Below are 13,363 nucleotides of genomic sequence, written 5' to 3'. Positions count from 1 at the left end.
TATATATAATCGCTGATTCTTATATCGTGAAAAAAGGTGACGTCCATCGATTTCGATTGCTAATCGATCAGTATTGTACGTACATTTATTAATAATGCGTAAAATATATATGTACACGTTTGTTTCTGGTATGTGATTTTATTATAATATCGTAGGAAGTCGCTTATTTCGCAAATGTGGTCCCGCGATACAAGTTCGATTTTGAAACATCTTGGATTTTAACGACAACGTAAATCTATGTAATAATTTCAGCAGAATTTCCAAGAAAAGCTGTCTTACGCGCCATGTTCAGAGAGATCATTGTTCTTTTTAACATCTTATTTGTTAGATTCGCACGGAGCGCGGGTCTCTCCGATTATTCCTAACAACGCGTACACTCACCTCAATGCAAAAAAATAAATTATAATTATTACAACAATTATGAGTTATTTTTTCTCAGATATAATCTCCCGCAAACTTCTGTAATCGGTATGTCGGACACAGCCGGTATTCCGCCTGGAGCGCCTGGAGTACTTTCGGTTTTTCGTAGAGCGTACTTATCCGTGATGGTCCTAATATCATCGATATCTGGAGTTATCAACATATTGATAGCCGGATAAATCAGAAACGCAAATGTAGCTAGGGCGGTCAACGCCCATACGGGGATCGCGACTGCCCAATACTTGGAGGGCCAATACGTCAGGCCTAAATAATCGTGCAGCACTTCGTCCGGTATTATCGCCCATGTCACGTACAACAGGAAGAGCATATTCGACCCGATATACGTGACGTATCCGTAGACAGCCCTGGGGCCATAGGGTGCGGGAGTATGCTCCATACTTAAAAAACCAACGGTAAAGTACAATCGGCAAAGCGTTGGCTCAATAATGAGCGTACGTCGGCTCAGGTGGACCGAATCGTTGAATGGTTTCCGTGACTAGTAGTATATTATCGAAGAAGGATGTAAGGGCTACGCGTACCTTCCTTGCTTCCTTACCGCTGTACGACCTGTACGGAAGAGAAATGGTGAACGTCGATGAAACGTCATACAGGGATGAGGGAGATCTAATGATTTCGCGCTTACACTTCCAGAATATTGTCGTTCAACGTAAGCTTCTTTGCGACTCCGCTCCTCGACGGCTCCTTGTCGACTCTGAGCACTTGATACGCGACTTCTGCTTCTCTGGCGCTTGGGAAAGGCACGGACAGATATCTGTGTAAACGTTAAGGTTTCAAAGGCAGCGAATTGAGTAACGAAACTTATTGTCAACTAGTTTGTAAAATAAGGATACACCTTTAGATCACTCATGGCATATTCTACGGCGACGTCGGTTGTCCAAATGGAAATATCTGTCACTTTGCGTTCTGTAATCGTAAATCACAGCAATGTAAGCACGTTATGCAAATCAATATTGGATCTGCCTACATCTGTGCGCGCGTACAGAATTTCGATTCCTTTGATTTTCTTTGGAAAGAGCCGTCGCGGGATAACCTTAAACCGATCATTATTATGATTATTAGCGCAGTTGCGCAGCGCGATATATTTATTTAACGTGGCAGGTGTGTGGCAGTAATTTCTCCAAGGACCATGTAATAATAAACGTATTTAAAAACGTTGCAATTAGTATCGATACAACAGACATTCGAGCAACATACGTGGGAGTCCGGACTGTCCGGGGGAATCGGGATGTGTGTGTGTGGGCGTTGCTGACGTCGCAACTCGCAACAGTCCCCTCGTAGTGGCGTATAAACAAATATCCATTTCACATTCCGAAGAAAGCGGAGGGAGAAGAAAGACGAAAGACAAGATTGCATTTACCGAGAATCTTTATCCGCTTCCAGAATCTCCTCCAACTGGACAGGTAATATTTATTTAGATGCTCGTCGCCGTTGTTTGAATCCGCTTACAGATCCTTGCTCCGTTTCCAGGTTATGATTGACAGCTGCGCGTTTATTTACTACTGTCAATTAGTTTAGGCTTCGATTGACACTTCGCCACTGGGCTGGGCGGTAGCGGACGAACAATCAGCACCGTGCTAAGCGTCCTGGAAGCAACGTCGTACATGGATAATTCGTCGAGAGATCGCACAAAGAGATCTCTATGTATTCGTCAATTTAGCTAATTAATAGAATTGTGATATGAATTATTTATTTTAATCCAGTTGCATTTTACGTACGTCAGAATACGTAAGAGAATTAAGGATTATCCGATCTTGCCCGCGCAAAGAGAATTCTGCGACCAAAGATTACAAAAAGTACAAAGCGCACTGTTTTGTTGTTCGACGATTAGAGGTTCAATGCTCGCTCGACGAACGCGGAACACGCTTATTCTTACTCTCGAAGAAAGTATTAAATATGAGTGGACTGACGAAGGATCTGCCGTGGGGCCTGCAGTGCGCAAGGTGTATGTGTGACGGTCGTTGCGAGCATCGTCGTGTCAATTGGATGGCCTGGCATCAAGCAGGCGTACTGGCGCTCACTTACTTAGCGTACACTTGTTACCATTTGACACGAAAGCCGATATCCGTGGTGAAGAATGTCCTGAGTCTCAATTGCAGCGATCTGCCAGTACCCGCGGATATTTTAGTGAATGACAGTAATCGGGATACCTGGTGCGACTGGGCTCCATTTGGTAAGAAGAGAAAGAGTGATGGGAAAAAAAAACGCTTAGAATGATTAGAAAACGCGAATAATCTGCGTTGTTATTTCTACAGACACGAACGATGCACCGGCGTTGCTCGGCATGCTGGACTCGGCATTCCTATTCGCATACGCAGCGGCTATGTTTCCCAGGTGGATATCTTAAAGTGACCGCGTCATTCTTATGCCATTATAGAATTTTGTCAATAATCGTCTTTCTTTTTTCTCTTCCTACACAGTGGATTCATAGCGGAGAGAGTAAATCTGCGATACTTCCTTTCCATTGGTATGCTCGTGTCAGGCATATCGTGCTACCTGTTCGGAATAGCTAAACCGTACAATATTCATAATCTGTGGTACTTCGTTCTCGCGCAGGTAAATATCGATACGTTGTAAAACATACCGATGAGCGATGCAGAGACGTTCTCTCACCCTTCTTCTTTTCCGTCCCCCTATATAGGTCCTAGGTGGAGTCTTTCAAACTTCCGGATGGCCAGGTGTGGTAACCGTCGTGGGAAATTGGTTCGGAAAAGGCAAGCGCGGCTTGATCTTCGGTGTGTGGAACTCTCACACGTCCATAGGAAATATATTAGGCAGTTTGATCGCGGCGGCATACGTCGAGTCCGATTGGAGCCTGAGTTTCATAGTGCCTGGAGTGATAATGGGAGTAGTGGGATTCGTCGTCTTCCTATTTCTGATACCGAGCCCCGTCGACATAGGATACAGCCCGCCCTCTTCTCTCGGATATCGGAAAATTGACGTAACGAATAGCTCGGACGATGACTCGACTGACGTAGGTTACGAATCTCGTAGTGTCACCGACGTAAGTTCCCCGTAGTCGTGGTCTTCTTGCGCTTCTTCATTCGGCAAATCCTAGTATTATCATAGTAGATATTTTTTTAAATTTTAATAAGCATAAAATGTAACTTAACACACTACTTTTGTCGATTAACCCACGTAATAGCATGTTCTCTCTCTCTACTCACGTTTCTACGATTACAGTTTTGTTTCCTTTAGTTTCCCTAGGTTTCCTTAGTAATACAAGCGCTAAGATAAATCGTTAAATTATTTTTGGTAGAACTTTAGTTTGCACGTCCATAATAAATAAACATCTACCGTACGTAGCGTGTCATCTGTCGCTGTGTCTACCGTGAACAACTTGCTACCGACGTAAGTGCATGTGCCACTCTTCCATATAGTTAACGCTTCTATTTTCCTTTAAAATATATAACAATTTCAACAAAATATTGCAACGCATGTGGTATATACATATATGTTTATTTAATTTATTCGTAATTCTTAAACCGCGCAAGAATATGTATCTAGCGTGAGCAGAAATACAATAGTGTTACTGTAAAATTAATAAATATCACAACTGCTTTTTTTAACGTGTGTACAAATATTATTAGTAATAATATAAAATGTAATTTATGTCTAAAAGAATGTGGCAAGTGAACGATCCGAAACCAGCCCAATGCTGTCTGGACACCGACGCGAGCATAATACATCTCGTAATAGCGCAATTGGCTTCATAGGTGCCATGAAGATACCGGGTGTCATCGAGTACTCCTTGTCACTATTTTTCGCGAAGCTCGTTAGCTATACATTCCTCTATTGGTTACCATTGTACATCGCGGCATCAAGTTGGTATTCGCGACAACATTAATCTTCGACTAGCGATGTAATTTTATTTTAGAGTTTTAACGAGAATTTTTTGCAGCTACATACAGTACGACGGTGAGTGCGGATCTGTCGGTTCTGTTCGACGTGGGCGGTATAGTAGGCGCCATAGCAGCTGGAGTTCTCTCCGATTACAGCGGCATGAGCGCGTTAACGTGCGCCGCGATGTTTGGACTTGCATTTCCTGCGGTAAGCACAATATTTTTCTCGATACGTTCCACGTTGTCGAGATAATTTTGCTTTTAATATGTGTTTCATAATATTTATAAGACTGCAAAAATTGGCGAGCCACTACACGAGATAAATTCGAATGACGATGCGCGATATAAATTCGAACGTACATATATAGTACCTGCTGTGTTTTAATACATGTATTATATATTTCAGTTATTTATATATGACTATATCGGAAGTACCAGCCTAGGCGTCAATATAGTATTACTACTGATAGGGGGACTATTGGTGAATGGCCCCTACGCATTGATAACGACCGCTGTATCGGCCGAACTGGGAACTCATCCTAGTTTAGGAGAAAATTCAAGGGCCTTAGCTACAGTGACCGCCATTATCGATGGAACTGGTAGTATCGGTGCCGCGGTTGGTCCGCTATTAGCAGGTCTGGTGTCTCGATGGAGCGGATGGGACAACGTGTTCTACATGCTCATGTGCGCGGATTTATTTGCCCTACTGGTGAGTCCGCTTTGCTCGTTCGTTGACGTAGAAATGAAATCATCGCGAGTAACGCGCATCCTGTGTTCTGCTGTTTCAGCTTCTGTCCAGATTAGTTTACAGAGACATAAGATCGTACATACAAAGACGAAGAGTTATTCAAATTTAGAATGCGAAACAAAATTTGCAAACTGTCGCGTAGACGCGGAGGTATTCTTGTCTGGTGTTCACGTCTGGATCTGCGTGCTTATAACTTTGCTCGCATATACTTGACGCGACACCTAGAGAGGTGCAGCGTTTTCGAATGAAATTTCCGAAAAAAATTACAGTCAATGTACGAAAAATTTAATAAGGAAAAGAATAGTGTATTTTGGACAGTATTTTTGCCGTAACTGCTACACGAATCTAAATGTGGATAATTTTAAACGGAAAAAAGATAACGCGCTGCTATTTTAAATAAAAAATTTTTGAAATAAATATTTTTTAATTATATATACAAAATGTAAAAAAATGTTATTTTTTATCGTAAAATATCAGATGTTACCATACGAGATTATAATTATATTGCGATAAAAATATACAGTTTAACATACAATCGTTTACCATACATATTTCTGTGATAAATTATTCTGTACCGATATAAACTTAAACATTAAACTTAAGGAATACCAGTGGGAATTATGTAGCTGATGGCATCGGCGAAGTCACCCCACGCAGCTCTTTGGGTTTGGAAGATGATTATCCAAGCCACCAAAGCAGCTGTCCAAACGATCGCGCCAATAGCAGAGAAAATTACATCTGAAACGTAAATGTGTATCGTTAGAGAGGGAAATCTCAAATTTGTCGTAGGAAGTAAGCCGATCGACACCAACATTTCTTAATTTGCTTCTGTTCCTCGTAAGACGTTGCTACGAAAGCCTCCTTCGAGAACCAAACCGCGTTCACGGCCCACAGGAATGGCAGCAGCGCAAAACCAGCTGCGACAAAGAAAAGTTGAAGAAAATATCGGCAAGTTGACGTGACTTTTGGCCACGCTCTACGTTACTTTCCCCCTGCTGTATTTATTACATGTCTAGGTTTCGGAGGAAAAGTGAGACAAGCGATCGATATCGGCAAGAAAGCAAAAGAAAAGCGGTTGAAAAGAGGTCAACGATGTAAAAGCTGAACCGGGTAAACCCCATCTTAACATCTGACAAATCGTTGCGCAAAGTATCGGTATCAAGACCAAAAATTATAATTATTATCGCGTCGCAACGCCAACGTACCGCGAAAATACCACTTGCAGAGGTGCAATTTCTTCTCGTTCGACATTTTGGACAGGTCCATCGTGGCTCGTGGCGCGACGACAGCAGGCAGTTAACCTAACCTAACTTCGGTTCTCGGTGTCGCGAGACCCCCCGCGTGATCAAACGATTCAGATTTTCAGATAATGGTCAACGTTGATCGGCGGGACGAATCTCGAATCGCGCGCACACGGCCGCCAAACGCGAATAAAATAACAACGAGAGAAAAAGAAAGGAGAAAGGGGTGAGATTCGGCTGGGTCGCGCTCCCGAGATGGCGCCGCGACCGAGCGACGGGGAACGGGGACGGGGGACTGGCGACTGGCGGCGAGAGTCGCGCCCCCTGGCGCGTGAGCGTCACAGCCAGTCATAGCGCGTCGCGGGTCACGTGGGCGCGGGACGCTCGAGTCCGACGAGTCCCCGCCGATGCCCGTGTCGAGACAGGCCAGCCATTTTGGTACGTTAACATGGCGTCGCCGCCGGAGATTAATATGGCGTCCTCGGACATAATAACCGAAGTGGAGATTCAACCGGACATTCAGGAGGTCGAGATAGAGGCGATCCCGGTGGAGATACCGTGCGAGACCGTGGAGACGACGATCGAGGGCGAGGACGGGCAGCCGATGATAGCGCTGCAGCCGCTGCCGGAGCCGGGCCGCGAGGAAATCATACTGCAGACCCAAGAGGAGATCGTTGGCGCGGACCCGCTCAGCGTGTACGACCAGATCCCGGTGCCGGACAACGACATTTATGTCGAGTCCAGCCCCGGACCGTCGCGCAAGGCCGCTAAGAAGGCGCGCAAGAGCGGTGGCACGCGTTTCCGCGCGTCCGACCACGCGATCTTCGGCGAGATGGCAACCGAGACCAAGACTAGAAAGTGGGAACAGAAGCAGGTGCAGATCAAGACGCTCGAGGGCGAGTTCTCGGTAACGATGTGGGCGTCCGGCACGGACGACGGTGAGTCTGCGCCAGGCGCCACGCGCCACGCGGCTGCGAGCGTTTCGGGACGTCTCTCGCCACCTTTTCTCTCCTCTCTCGGACCGTGTTTCTTTTTTTCTTCGCTCCTTTCGTTCGTCGCGTTCTCCCTTCGCCGAGCTTTCGGCCGTCAGGACCGTTCTTTCTTTCATTCTATCTCTCCGTCTCTGTCTCTCTTTCGCTCTCTCCCCTCGTTCCTCCTAGCCCGTCGTATCCTCCGCGCACACGGGCGGGTACGCACTTCCGGTGCGATGCTCGGATCGATACTGCGTCGTTGCACGGGCGCGCGATTGCCCCGCGGAAAAATCGGCGATCCGGCCCGTCGGCCTCGTCCGCGCGGCCCAGCCGGCTTGACAGGCCGCGTTGTTTGTTTTGATCGCGCGAACGCCATTACGCTTGGCCCCCACGGGGGCAGCCATATTTTGAAAATGGCCTCTTTTACGCGGCGGATGGCGGATCGCCCGCCCGTCCACCGCCCCGTGCGAATGGCGGCGATGGCGACGGCCGCGGCGAGCCGAGCGACGCGACGTCGCGGCGCGCCGCGGCACTCGGTGTCCCGTCGACAGGTTGTTCCGACGATACATTTAAATTTTGCCGTCTATTTGAAAGAGAGACGGCGCTAGAGCGTTTCAGGACGAGCTAGCTGCGTTTCGTCAAGGGGGGGGGGAAATGGCATGTATATCTCGACAGTCCGAATCGCACAAAAGAAGTCCAGGCGACGCGCCGGAGCCGCGGAGCGGTGCTCCGACTTCTGACGTCACGACAGATCCATGTCGCACCGCGAGCGCGCATACCGGGCGTGCTCGGTCGATGACGCACGGGCGAGCGATCCCCGATCGATATTTCGTTGATTCGCGCCTCCCGTTTGTCGCGATATTTAAAAACCGAATCGTATTTCGTTGAAATACTCCGAAACGAGCTTTGCCATTATCGTCCTAGTTAATTTCTTCGGAAAGAACTTAGGGGAGGGGGACTATTGGACGCGGATATCTCCTTCCTTTCAGAGCACATGCATTCCCTTATCTTTATCCCATACGGTTCCTGAATAATTAAACACTTTTTTTTTTTAAGGTTGCAACGAGAAAAAATAATGTTAAAATGAATTTAAATATATACGTCATAATTTTAGGTTTAAGAAATTTAATACTTTTATTTTGGAAAAAACTCAGAAGGTAATTAAAGCATTGATAAATGTACAAAGAATAGTGTTAATTGCCTAGTTCATAGAAAATTATAAGAAATTAAATTAAGATTCGTCTTGGCCACGACTTAATATTATAATAATTTTAATGGGAATTGTATCTCGTTGCAATTTTATCGTAAATTTTTTCCCTAAATGTTTCCTCCAACAATCCTGCCAAGTTTATTGTTTTCTCTTGTCAGATATAATTTCATAAATATATAAAAATAGATATCTATATATTATATAGAGTTTACACAGTATATATATATAATCTATATATGACGAACTGTATGATATATTGTTAAATGATATATCATATAGTTGGTAGAAGTAACAAAAAATTGAAAAGTTACCGTAGCTTTTTTGGGACCGCTCTCCGTTTGTTGCTGTTAAAGGTAACATCCTATTAGCGCCTGACCTGGATGTGGATGTTCCAGATGAAGGTTCGAATCCAGAACCGGATCCCGACTACACGGAATACATGACGGGCAAGTCCAATGCCAAGTTCAATTCGAACAGCTCGGTGTCAGACGGCATGCCTGGTTTGGATCTCTCGGATCCGAAGCAGCTCGCCGAATTTGCGCGACCCGGTCACAAGTTGAAGGTGCGCAAGCCTCCGGTGATGGACGGCGTCGAGCGAACGATCGCGTGCCCCCATAAGGGATGCACCAAGATGTTTCGCGATAACAGCGCGATGCGCAAACATTTGCATACGCACGGGCCACGGGTGCACGTGTGCGCGGAATGCGGCAAAGCTTTTGTCGAGAGCTCCAAACTCAAACGGCATCAATTGGTGCACACGGGAGAGAAACCGTTTCAGTGCACGTTCGAGGGATGCGGGAAAAGGTTTAGTCTCGACTTCAATCTCCGCACTCACGTGAGAATCCACACCGGCGACCGACCCTACGTCTGTCCGTTCGACGGATGCAGTAAAAAGTTCGCGCAATCAACGAACCTCAAGTCGCATATATTAACTCACGCGAAGGCCAAGTAAGTTTCGCTTCTTCGTTCGCGCGAGATTCGAAATAGAAACGAAAAAGACAAGCCTGAAAACATTTTTTTTTCGAGGAGCTATTCAGACGCGAGATAATTTAGAAATTTAGATAATCGTTATCCCCTGGTGTGCCAATTGGCTTTTTACGATATTAAAGAGATAAATTGCTTAAATTCATTGTAAACGCTCGTAATTTAGAAGATCGATATGGCAAAATGTTAAGTAACGAGAAAAAAGGGAACTCAAATGTCTGACGAGATCTCGTTTTGCGTAATTTCAGATCCCGAAACGCGATTGGGAGACAAGTACAACAAATTCAACTTCAACAGCCTCAATTCGTCCAAGTTGAAGTTGCAGATGTGGACAATCAACAGTTCATCGTCTACGCCGATTAGCCCCCCTAAACGTTGATCTCGTATATCTCCCGCTGAACACTACTACTGAAGTATCGTAACCATTAATTATTAATCTAAACCATGTAAATATTTTTACGGCGCGTACAAGTGATGTCATTACACGTGACACGGGCATACCTCTGTGCTTAGATACGAATTACTTGAGAACGGTCTGGAGCACCATATTACCGCAAAACACGAGAGGGCAAATAAAGTTAAGCAAGATTTAAATAAAAAAAAAAAAGAAAAAAAAAAGATGATGTACCTTCTAAGATACCGCAAGCTAGACTGTGTTGCGTACTGCTCAATTTCTTGTTCTATCAAGAGAAATCGAGTGCGCTTGCATAAAACACATATATATATACATATACACACATACACGTACACACGAGACTGTACATATATATAAATATATATATAAGTACAATTAAAATATTGTATACAGTATATTTTGGAGAAATTCAGATGGGAATAAACCACGAAGATGCATCTTTTTCCGTCGGACTCAATTGTACCATCTTGGTAATATACGACTTTTGCATTGTATAATGCTGAGACTTGTTGATATTCGATGAAGAGAGAAAGAGAGAGAGAGAGAGAGACGAGAAGAAGGAAAAGAAGTTACGCGTGTGTAACGTATATTACGAAATCCGTGAATATTACGCAATCTTTATCGTACGATTCGGTACTGCTTTTTTTTTAATTTTTTTTTATTATATATATCGAGGGGTGCATAATCGGAAAGATGTCGCGACAGAATATTTGACGGGTATAGAAAGAAAATGCGGAAGTGACAGACGCGCGAAGAGAGAACATTGTACAAAAGAAAAAGTATATCGAAATGACGTTACTGCATCCCGATGTGATATTTGCGAAAACGGTGCGACGCCTGCACGCGTATCGAACGATTTGGAACGACTTTGGCGATACTTGAAATTTCGAGTAAGAAGCAATATAAGAAGCCATGGATAGATTTAATATCGAATTAGAATAAAATGTTTACTGCGTGCATCTCCCATTACGTCACTGATCATAATTATTCGCATATCATAATTTTATACGCATAAATGTTAACAGGCATACTTACGACACGAGCACACACGCACCAGCCTGTACTAAATTAGGTAAACTTTGGATAATTCGTTTAAATCGTGTAAAGTATATATTCTTTCGTAAAAAGAAAGATTTTACTTTGTAGCTGTATATATAATTCTTGTAGCTGTACCAATGAAATTGGTAGCGTTTTCTTGTACAATCCAATATCTTTTTATAAAAAAGAAAGAGAAAACGGTTGATTTTTGAAAATTATTTAGCGCTTAGACGATGGTTTGACAACCCTTTTTTGTCGATAAACTTCATTTCTATTGTTCCTTTTGGCAGTTATCATTATACTTCGCAGTAGGCATCTTTGTATGACAGATACAAGTATATATACAAGTATACATACATATATATATATATATATGTTAAAAATTTGAAATTTGTAATATGTTGTGCGGTCTATGTTTCATTGATTCAATAACATCTGCAAGAAAACGAAAATTTAATAAAATTTAAATGTAAAATACAGAACTCTATCCAACAAGGAGAAACGTTGTCACCTGCTTTTTGAAAGGAGGTAATTCAGTAATAATGTGTGTGTGTATGATTATATCAATGCTATTCACAGAAGATAGATATCTTTGGAATATGGATTTTTTTGTTGTATTCGTAAATTGCACCAGCCCGTGCATCGTTTTTCACGGTATATGTTTAAGTTCGATAATTTATATGAAAAAAAAATATAACACGAAATAAAAAATATATATTTCTATGCTTATATTTTATTTGTGTCTGTCATTTTTCACTGCACGAAAGCGACATCCTTCGATTACTTCAGAACCGCTAAGTTATTAACAAGACTCAGGACACAGCATTGAAGTACACTAATTCTATTGATTATACGTATAAATATATATAAGACATATATATATATATTTTTTTGTCCGGAGTACGCAGGATAGTATCGTTCGCGGCAAATCTATCCGTTAAATGATGTCAGATTGCTTGGAGGAATGAATATTCGTACAAACGTAATTCTCTACAATTAATATCTTCCAGATCGGCCGTCCCTGCCTTTGTCGTCCCTTTTCCGGCGATCTTTGGATCTCGATCGTCTGTCGCGCGATCGCGATCGGCGCTTGCGATCACGGCCGCGTGAACGCGAACGCGATCTAGATCGTCCTCTGCCGCTCTTCTTGCGACTGTATAAGTAGCGGCGCAGCTCACGCGAGATTGGCTTCAGGTGCATAAAGTTGCAGAATCCTGAACGCGTGCATTCTCTGAAATGAAAAGGAAACGAGAAATATAAAGAGCATTAACAATTTTATTCATTATCACGTATGTTTGCACGACCGAATGGTTTCTATGTCAGGTTACCCCATTTCGTATTGACGACAGCAGGCCTCTCTGAAATCCGTCACTGGCGAGAGTTCGGCGTATACCGGTCTACCGCCAAACCAACGGTTGTTTAAATCGTTCACAGCTCTCTCCGCATCTTCTTCCCTCCGAAACTTGATGTAAACATTGCCTACCAGGTGATCGCCGAGATTGTCGCACACGTTCATCTCTTCGATCTCGCCGTACTTGTCTTCGCACTCGACAAAGACGTCCTCAAAGAAATTATCGTAATGTTCTTGCATCTCTTCGTCCGATACGTTTGCCACCACTGGAACAAAAGTAGATATACTGGTTTTAATTTGAAAAGGAATTGAACGAGGTATCTAACGTGCAAATTGACGCAAAACGAGTTATAATTGTAAAATCACAATATTGCTTACGGTGAGAGCCATCTGCGCTCTTGGCAGAATTCTGAGGATTTACGTACAGGTTTTGGAGTAGACATGTCTGGAAAAGAATGTACACAGTTAATTCGTTTAAATATATTAAACGTTTATCGACTACTTAAACATTTTAAAGCTATAGATAACAGTTATGGGGTATGGTTGAAGGAAAGTTTTAATTATTCCTTCGTTGCGCGGGCAGCTAATGAAAGGTAGAAAATTAATTATACGGTTTCGAATTAGATTATACCGCTAATTATTTAATACACACCTGACTGAACGTGGGCTTGTTGTGAATACGCGAGCACCGGTCACCGTGGCGGCAGGCGCCGATTTTGAAGTAGAAGGAGCAGTTTACTCTGAAAAGGAAAGGAAAAACGTTAGGTTAGGTTAGGATAAGAGTCACTCGCGTTTCTCCTTCTCGTTTACGACTCGGCGAGTCTCTTCTTACTTGTCCTTCTCAGTGCCGAAGATAGATGCTAAATACTCCGCCATGGCTCACGTCCCCTCGAGCACGAGATTATTCCGACACGGTTGTCGTTAACTCGCTCGAAATCATCCAAACAACTTGGTCGGGCATCACGCGCCTGTCGCCTGACGCGCCGAGTAACGAGTAACGTCAAAATGGCGGCCATATTAGGTTGGTATTCATGAACGGGAAAAGGACGCGGTTGCATTTTCACGAAACAGAAGCCACCAATCGAAACTCTTGTCAGATGCGGAAAAGGTGCTTTCCTGACACAA

General features: G+C 43.6%; 6 protein-coding genes across 10 annotated transcripts; 2 read left to right on the top strand and 4 right to left on the bottom strand.

Annotated features, from left to right (window-relative positions):
• Positions 1-67: 67 nt before the first annotated feature.
• On the bottom strand, positions 68-817 carry LOC143908152 (phosphatidylinositol N-acetylglucosaminyltransferase subunit P-like). Its single transcript, XM_077425537.1, has one exon. It carries the CDS (start codon positions 815-817, stop codon positions 419-421), a length of 399 nt encoding a protein of 132 aa, XP_077281663.1. The 3' UTR covers positions 68-418.
• Positions 806-1,950, bottom strand: LOC143908140 (EKC/KEOPS complex subunit LAGE3-like). Of its 3 annotated transcripts, none has more exons than XM_077425512.1 (4): positions 1,799-1,950; positions 1,272-1,344; positions 1,064-1,192; positions 806-987 (listed from the first exon to the last, which is right to left on the bottom strand). In XM_077425512.1, the coding sequence occupies exons 2-4, from the start codon at positions 1,286-1,288 to the stop codon at positions 861-863; spliced, it is 273 nt and encodes a 90-aa protein (XP_077281638.1). In that variant the 5' UTR covers positions 1,289-1,344; positions 1,799-1,950; the 3' UTR covers positions 806-860. The 3 variants fall into 3 exon arrangements, with proteins under 3 accessions (XP_077281638.1, XP_077281630.1, XP_077281648.1); XM_077425504.1 differs by lacking the exon at positions 1,799-1,950 and adding an exon at positions 1,636-1,754; XM_077425522.1 differs by lacking the exon at positions 1,799-1,950 and adding an exon at positions 1,422-1,592.
• Positions 1,951-2,053: 103 nt separating this feature from the next.
• Mfs16 (major facilitator superfamily transporter 16) lies at positions 2,054-5,563 on the top strand. Of its 2 annotated transcripts, XM_077424839.1 has the most exons (9): positions 2,054-2,611; positions 2,694-2,772; positions 2,859-2,994; positions 3,080-3,442; positions 3,745-3,789; positions 4,061-4,262; positions 4,340-4,488; positions 4,687-4,989; positions 5,069-5,563. In XM_077424839.1, the coding sequence occupies exons 1-9, from the start codon at positions 2,335-2,337 to the stop codon at positions 5,135-5,137; spliced, it is 1,623 nt and encodes a 540-aa protein (XP_077280965.1). In that variant the 5' UTR covers positions 2,054-2,334; the 3' UTR covers positions 5,138-5,563. The 2 variants fall into 2 exon arrangements, with proteins under 2 accessions (XP_077280965.1, XP_077280970.1); XM_077424844.1 differs by lacking the exon at positions 3,745-3,789.
• Positions 5,509-6,524, bottom strand: Pen-2 (presenilin enhancer, gamma-secretase subunit). The gene is made up of 3 exons (XM_077425581.1): positions 6,234-6,524; positions 5,841-5,945; positions 5,509-5,766 (listed from the first exon to the last, which is right to left on the bottom strand). The coding sequence occupies exons 1-3, from the start codon at positions 6,292-6,294 to the stop codon at positions 5,627-5,629; spliced, it is 306 nt and encodes a 101-aa protein (XP_077281707.1). The 5' UTR covers positions 6,295-6,524; the 3' UTR covers positions 5,509-5,626.
• Positions 6,525-6,654: 130 nt separating this feature from the next.
• LOC143907941 (transcription factor YY2) lies at positions 6,655-11,616 on the top strand. 2 transcript variants are annotated; one of them, XM_077425085.1, is made up of 3 exons: positions 6,655-7,207; positions 8,804-9,398; positions 9,683-11,616. In XM_077425085.1, exons 1-3 carry the CDS (start codon positions 6,718-6,720, stop codon positions 9,795-9,797), a joined length of 1,200 nt encoding a protein of 399 aa, XP_077281211.1. In that variant the 5' UTR covers positions 6,655-6,717; the 3' UTR covers positions 9,798-11,616. The 2 variants fall into 2 exon arrangements, with proteins under 2 accessions (XP_077281211.1, XP_077281220.1); XM_077425094.1 differs by having other exon boundaries at positions 6,657-7,207; positions 8,846-9,398.
• U2af38 (U2 small nuclear riboprotein auxiliary factor 38) lies at positions 11,601-13,239 on the bottom strand. Its single transcript, XM_077425343.1, has 5 exons — positions 13,071-13,239; positions 12,891-12,978; positions 12,617-12,683; positions 12,216-12,504; positions 11,601-12,118 (listed from the first exon to the last, which is right to left on the bottom strand). The coding sequence occupies exons 1-5, from the start codon at positions 13,112-13,114 to the stop codon at positions 11,884-11,886; spliced, it is 723 nt and encodes a 240-aa protein (XP_077281469.1). The 5' UTR covers positions 13,115-13,239; the 3' UTR covers positions 11,601-11,883.
• Positions 13,240-13,363: the final 124 nt, after the last annotated feature.

The sequence above is a fragment of the Temnothorax americanus genome, unplaced genomic scaffold (genome assembly GCF_048541705.1).
Source record: "Temnothorax americanus isolate GAGA-0224 unplaced genomic scaffold, ASM4854170v1 Scaffold11, whole genome shotgun sequence".
Classification (NCBI taxonomy): Eukaryota; Metazoa; Arthropoda; class Insecta; order Hymenoptera; family Formicidae; genus Temnothorax; species Temnothorax americanus.
This window is presented reverse-complemented; position numbering and strand designations above follow the sequence as displayed.

Excerpts from the sequence above, each read along its gene's own strand:
- LOC143907941 (XM_077425085.1), top strand. The coding sequence starts at position 6,718 with ATGGCGTCGCCGCCGGAGATTAATATGGCGTCCTCGGACATAATAACC. Across the intron at positions 7,208-8,803 it reads GGCGTCCGGCACGGACGACG|GTAACATCCTATTAGCGCCT; the intron begins GTGAGTCTGCGC and ends TTGCTGTTAAAG. Across the intron at positions 9,399-9,682 it reads TTAACTCACGCGAAGGCCAA|ATCCCGAAACGCGATTGGGA; the intron begins GTAAGTTTCGCT and ends GCGTAATTTCAG.
- U2af38 (XM_077425343.1), bottom strand. The coding sequence starts at position 13,114 with ATGGCGGAGTATTTAGCATCTATCTTCGGCACTGAGAAGGACAA. Across the intron at positions 12,684-12,890 it reads ACAAGCCCACGTTCAGTCAG|ACATGTCTACTCCAAAACCT; the intron begins GTGTGTATTAAA and ends ATTCTTTTCCAG. Across the intron at positions 12,119-12,215 it reads TGTCGTCAATACGAAATGGG|AGAATGCACGCGTTCAGGAT; the intron begins GTAACCTGACAT and ends TTTTCATTTCAG.
- Pen-2 (XM_077425581.1), bottom strand. The coding sequence starts at position 6,294 with ATGGACCTGTCCAAAATGTCGAACGAGAAGAAATTGCACCTCTGCAAG. Across the intron at positions 5,946-6,233 it reads CTGCAAGTGGTATTTTCGCG|CTGGTTTTGCGCTGCTGCCA; the intron begins GTACGTTGGCGT and ends TCTTTGTCGCAG. Across the intron at positions 5,767-5,840 it reads ACAGAAGCAAATTAAGAAAT|ATGTAATTTTCTCTGCTATT; the intron begins GTTGGTGTCGAT and ends TTTACGTTTCAG.
- LOC143908140 (XM_077425504.1), bottom strand. The coding sequence starts at position 1,741 with ATGGATATTTGTTTATACGCCACTACGAGGGGACTGTTGCGAGTTGCG. Across the intron at positions 1,345-1,635 it reads CGGACAGTCCGGACTCCCAC|AACGCAAAGTGACAGATATT; the intron begins GTATGTTGCTCG and ends TTACGATTACAG. Across the intron at positions 988-1,063 it reads AACGACAATATTCTGGAAGT|GTCGTACAGCGGTAAGGAAG; the intron begins GTAAGCGCGAAA and ends TCTTCCGTACAG.
- Mfs16 (XM_077424839.1), top strand. The coding sequence starts at position 2,335 with ATGAGTGGACTGACGAAGGATCTGCCGTGGGGCCTGCAGTGCGCAAGG. Across the intron at positions 3,443-3,744 it reads AATCTCGTAGTGTCACCGAC|CGTGTCATCTGTCGCTGTGT; the intron begins GTAAGTTCCCCG and ends TACCGTACGTAG. Across the intron at positions 4,990-5,068 it reads CGGATTTATTTGCCCTACTG|CTTCTGTCCAGATTAGTTTA; the intron begins GTGAGTCCGCTT and ends CTGCTGTTTCAG.
- LOC143908152 (XM_077425537.1), bottom strand. The coding sequence starts at position 817 with ATGGAGCATACTCCCGCACCCTATGGCCCCAGGGCTGTCTACGGATAC.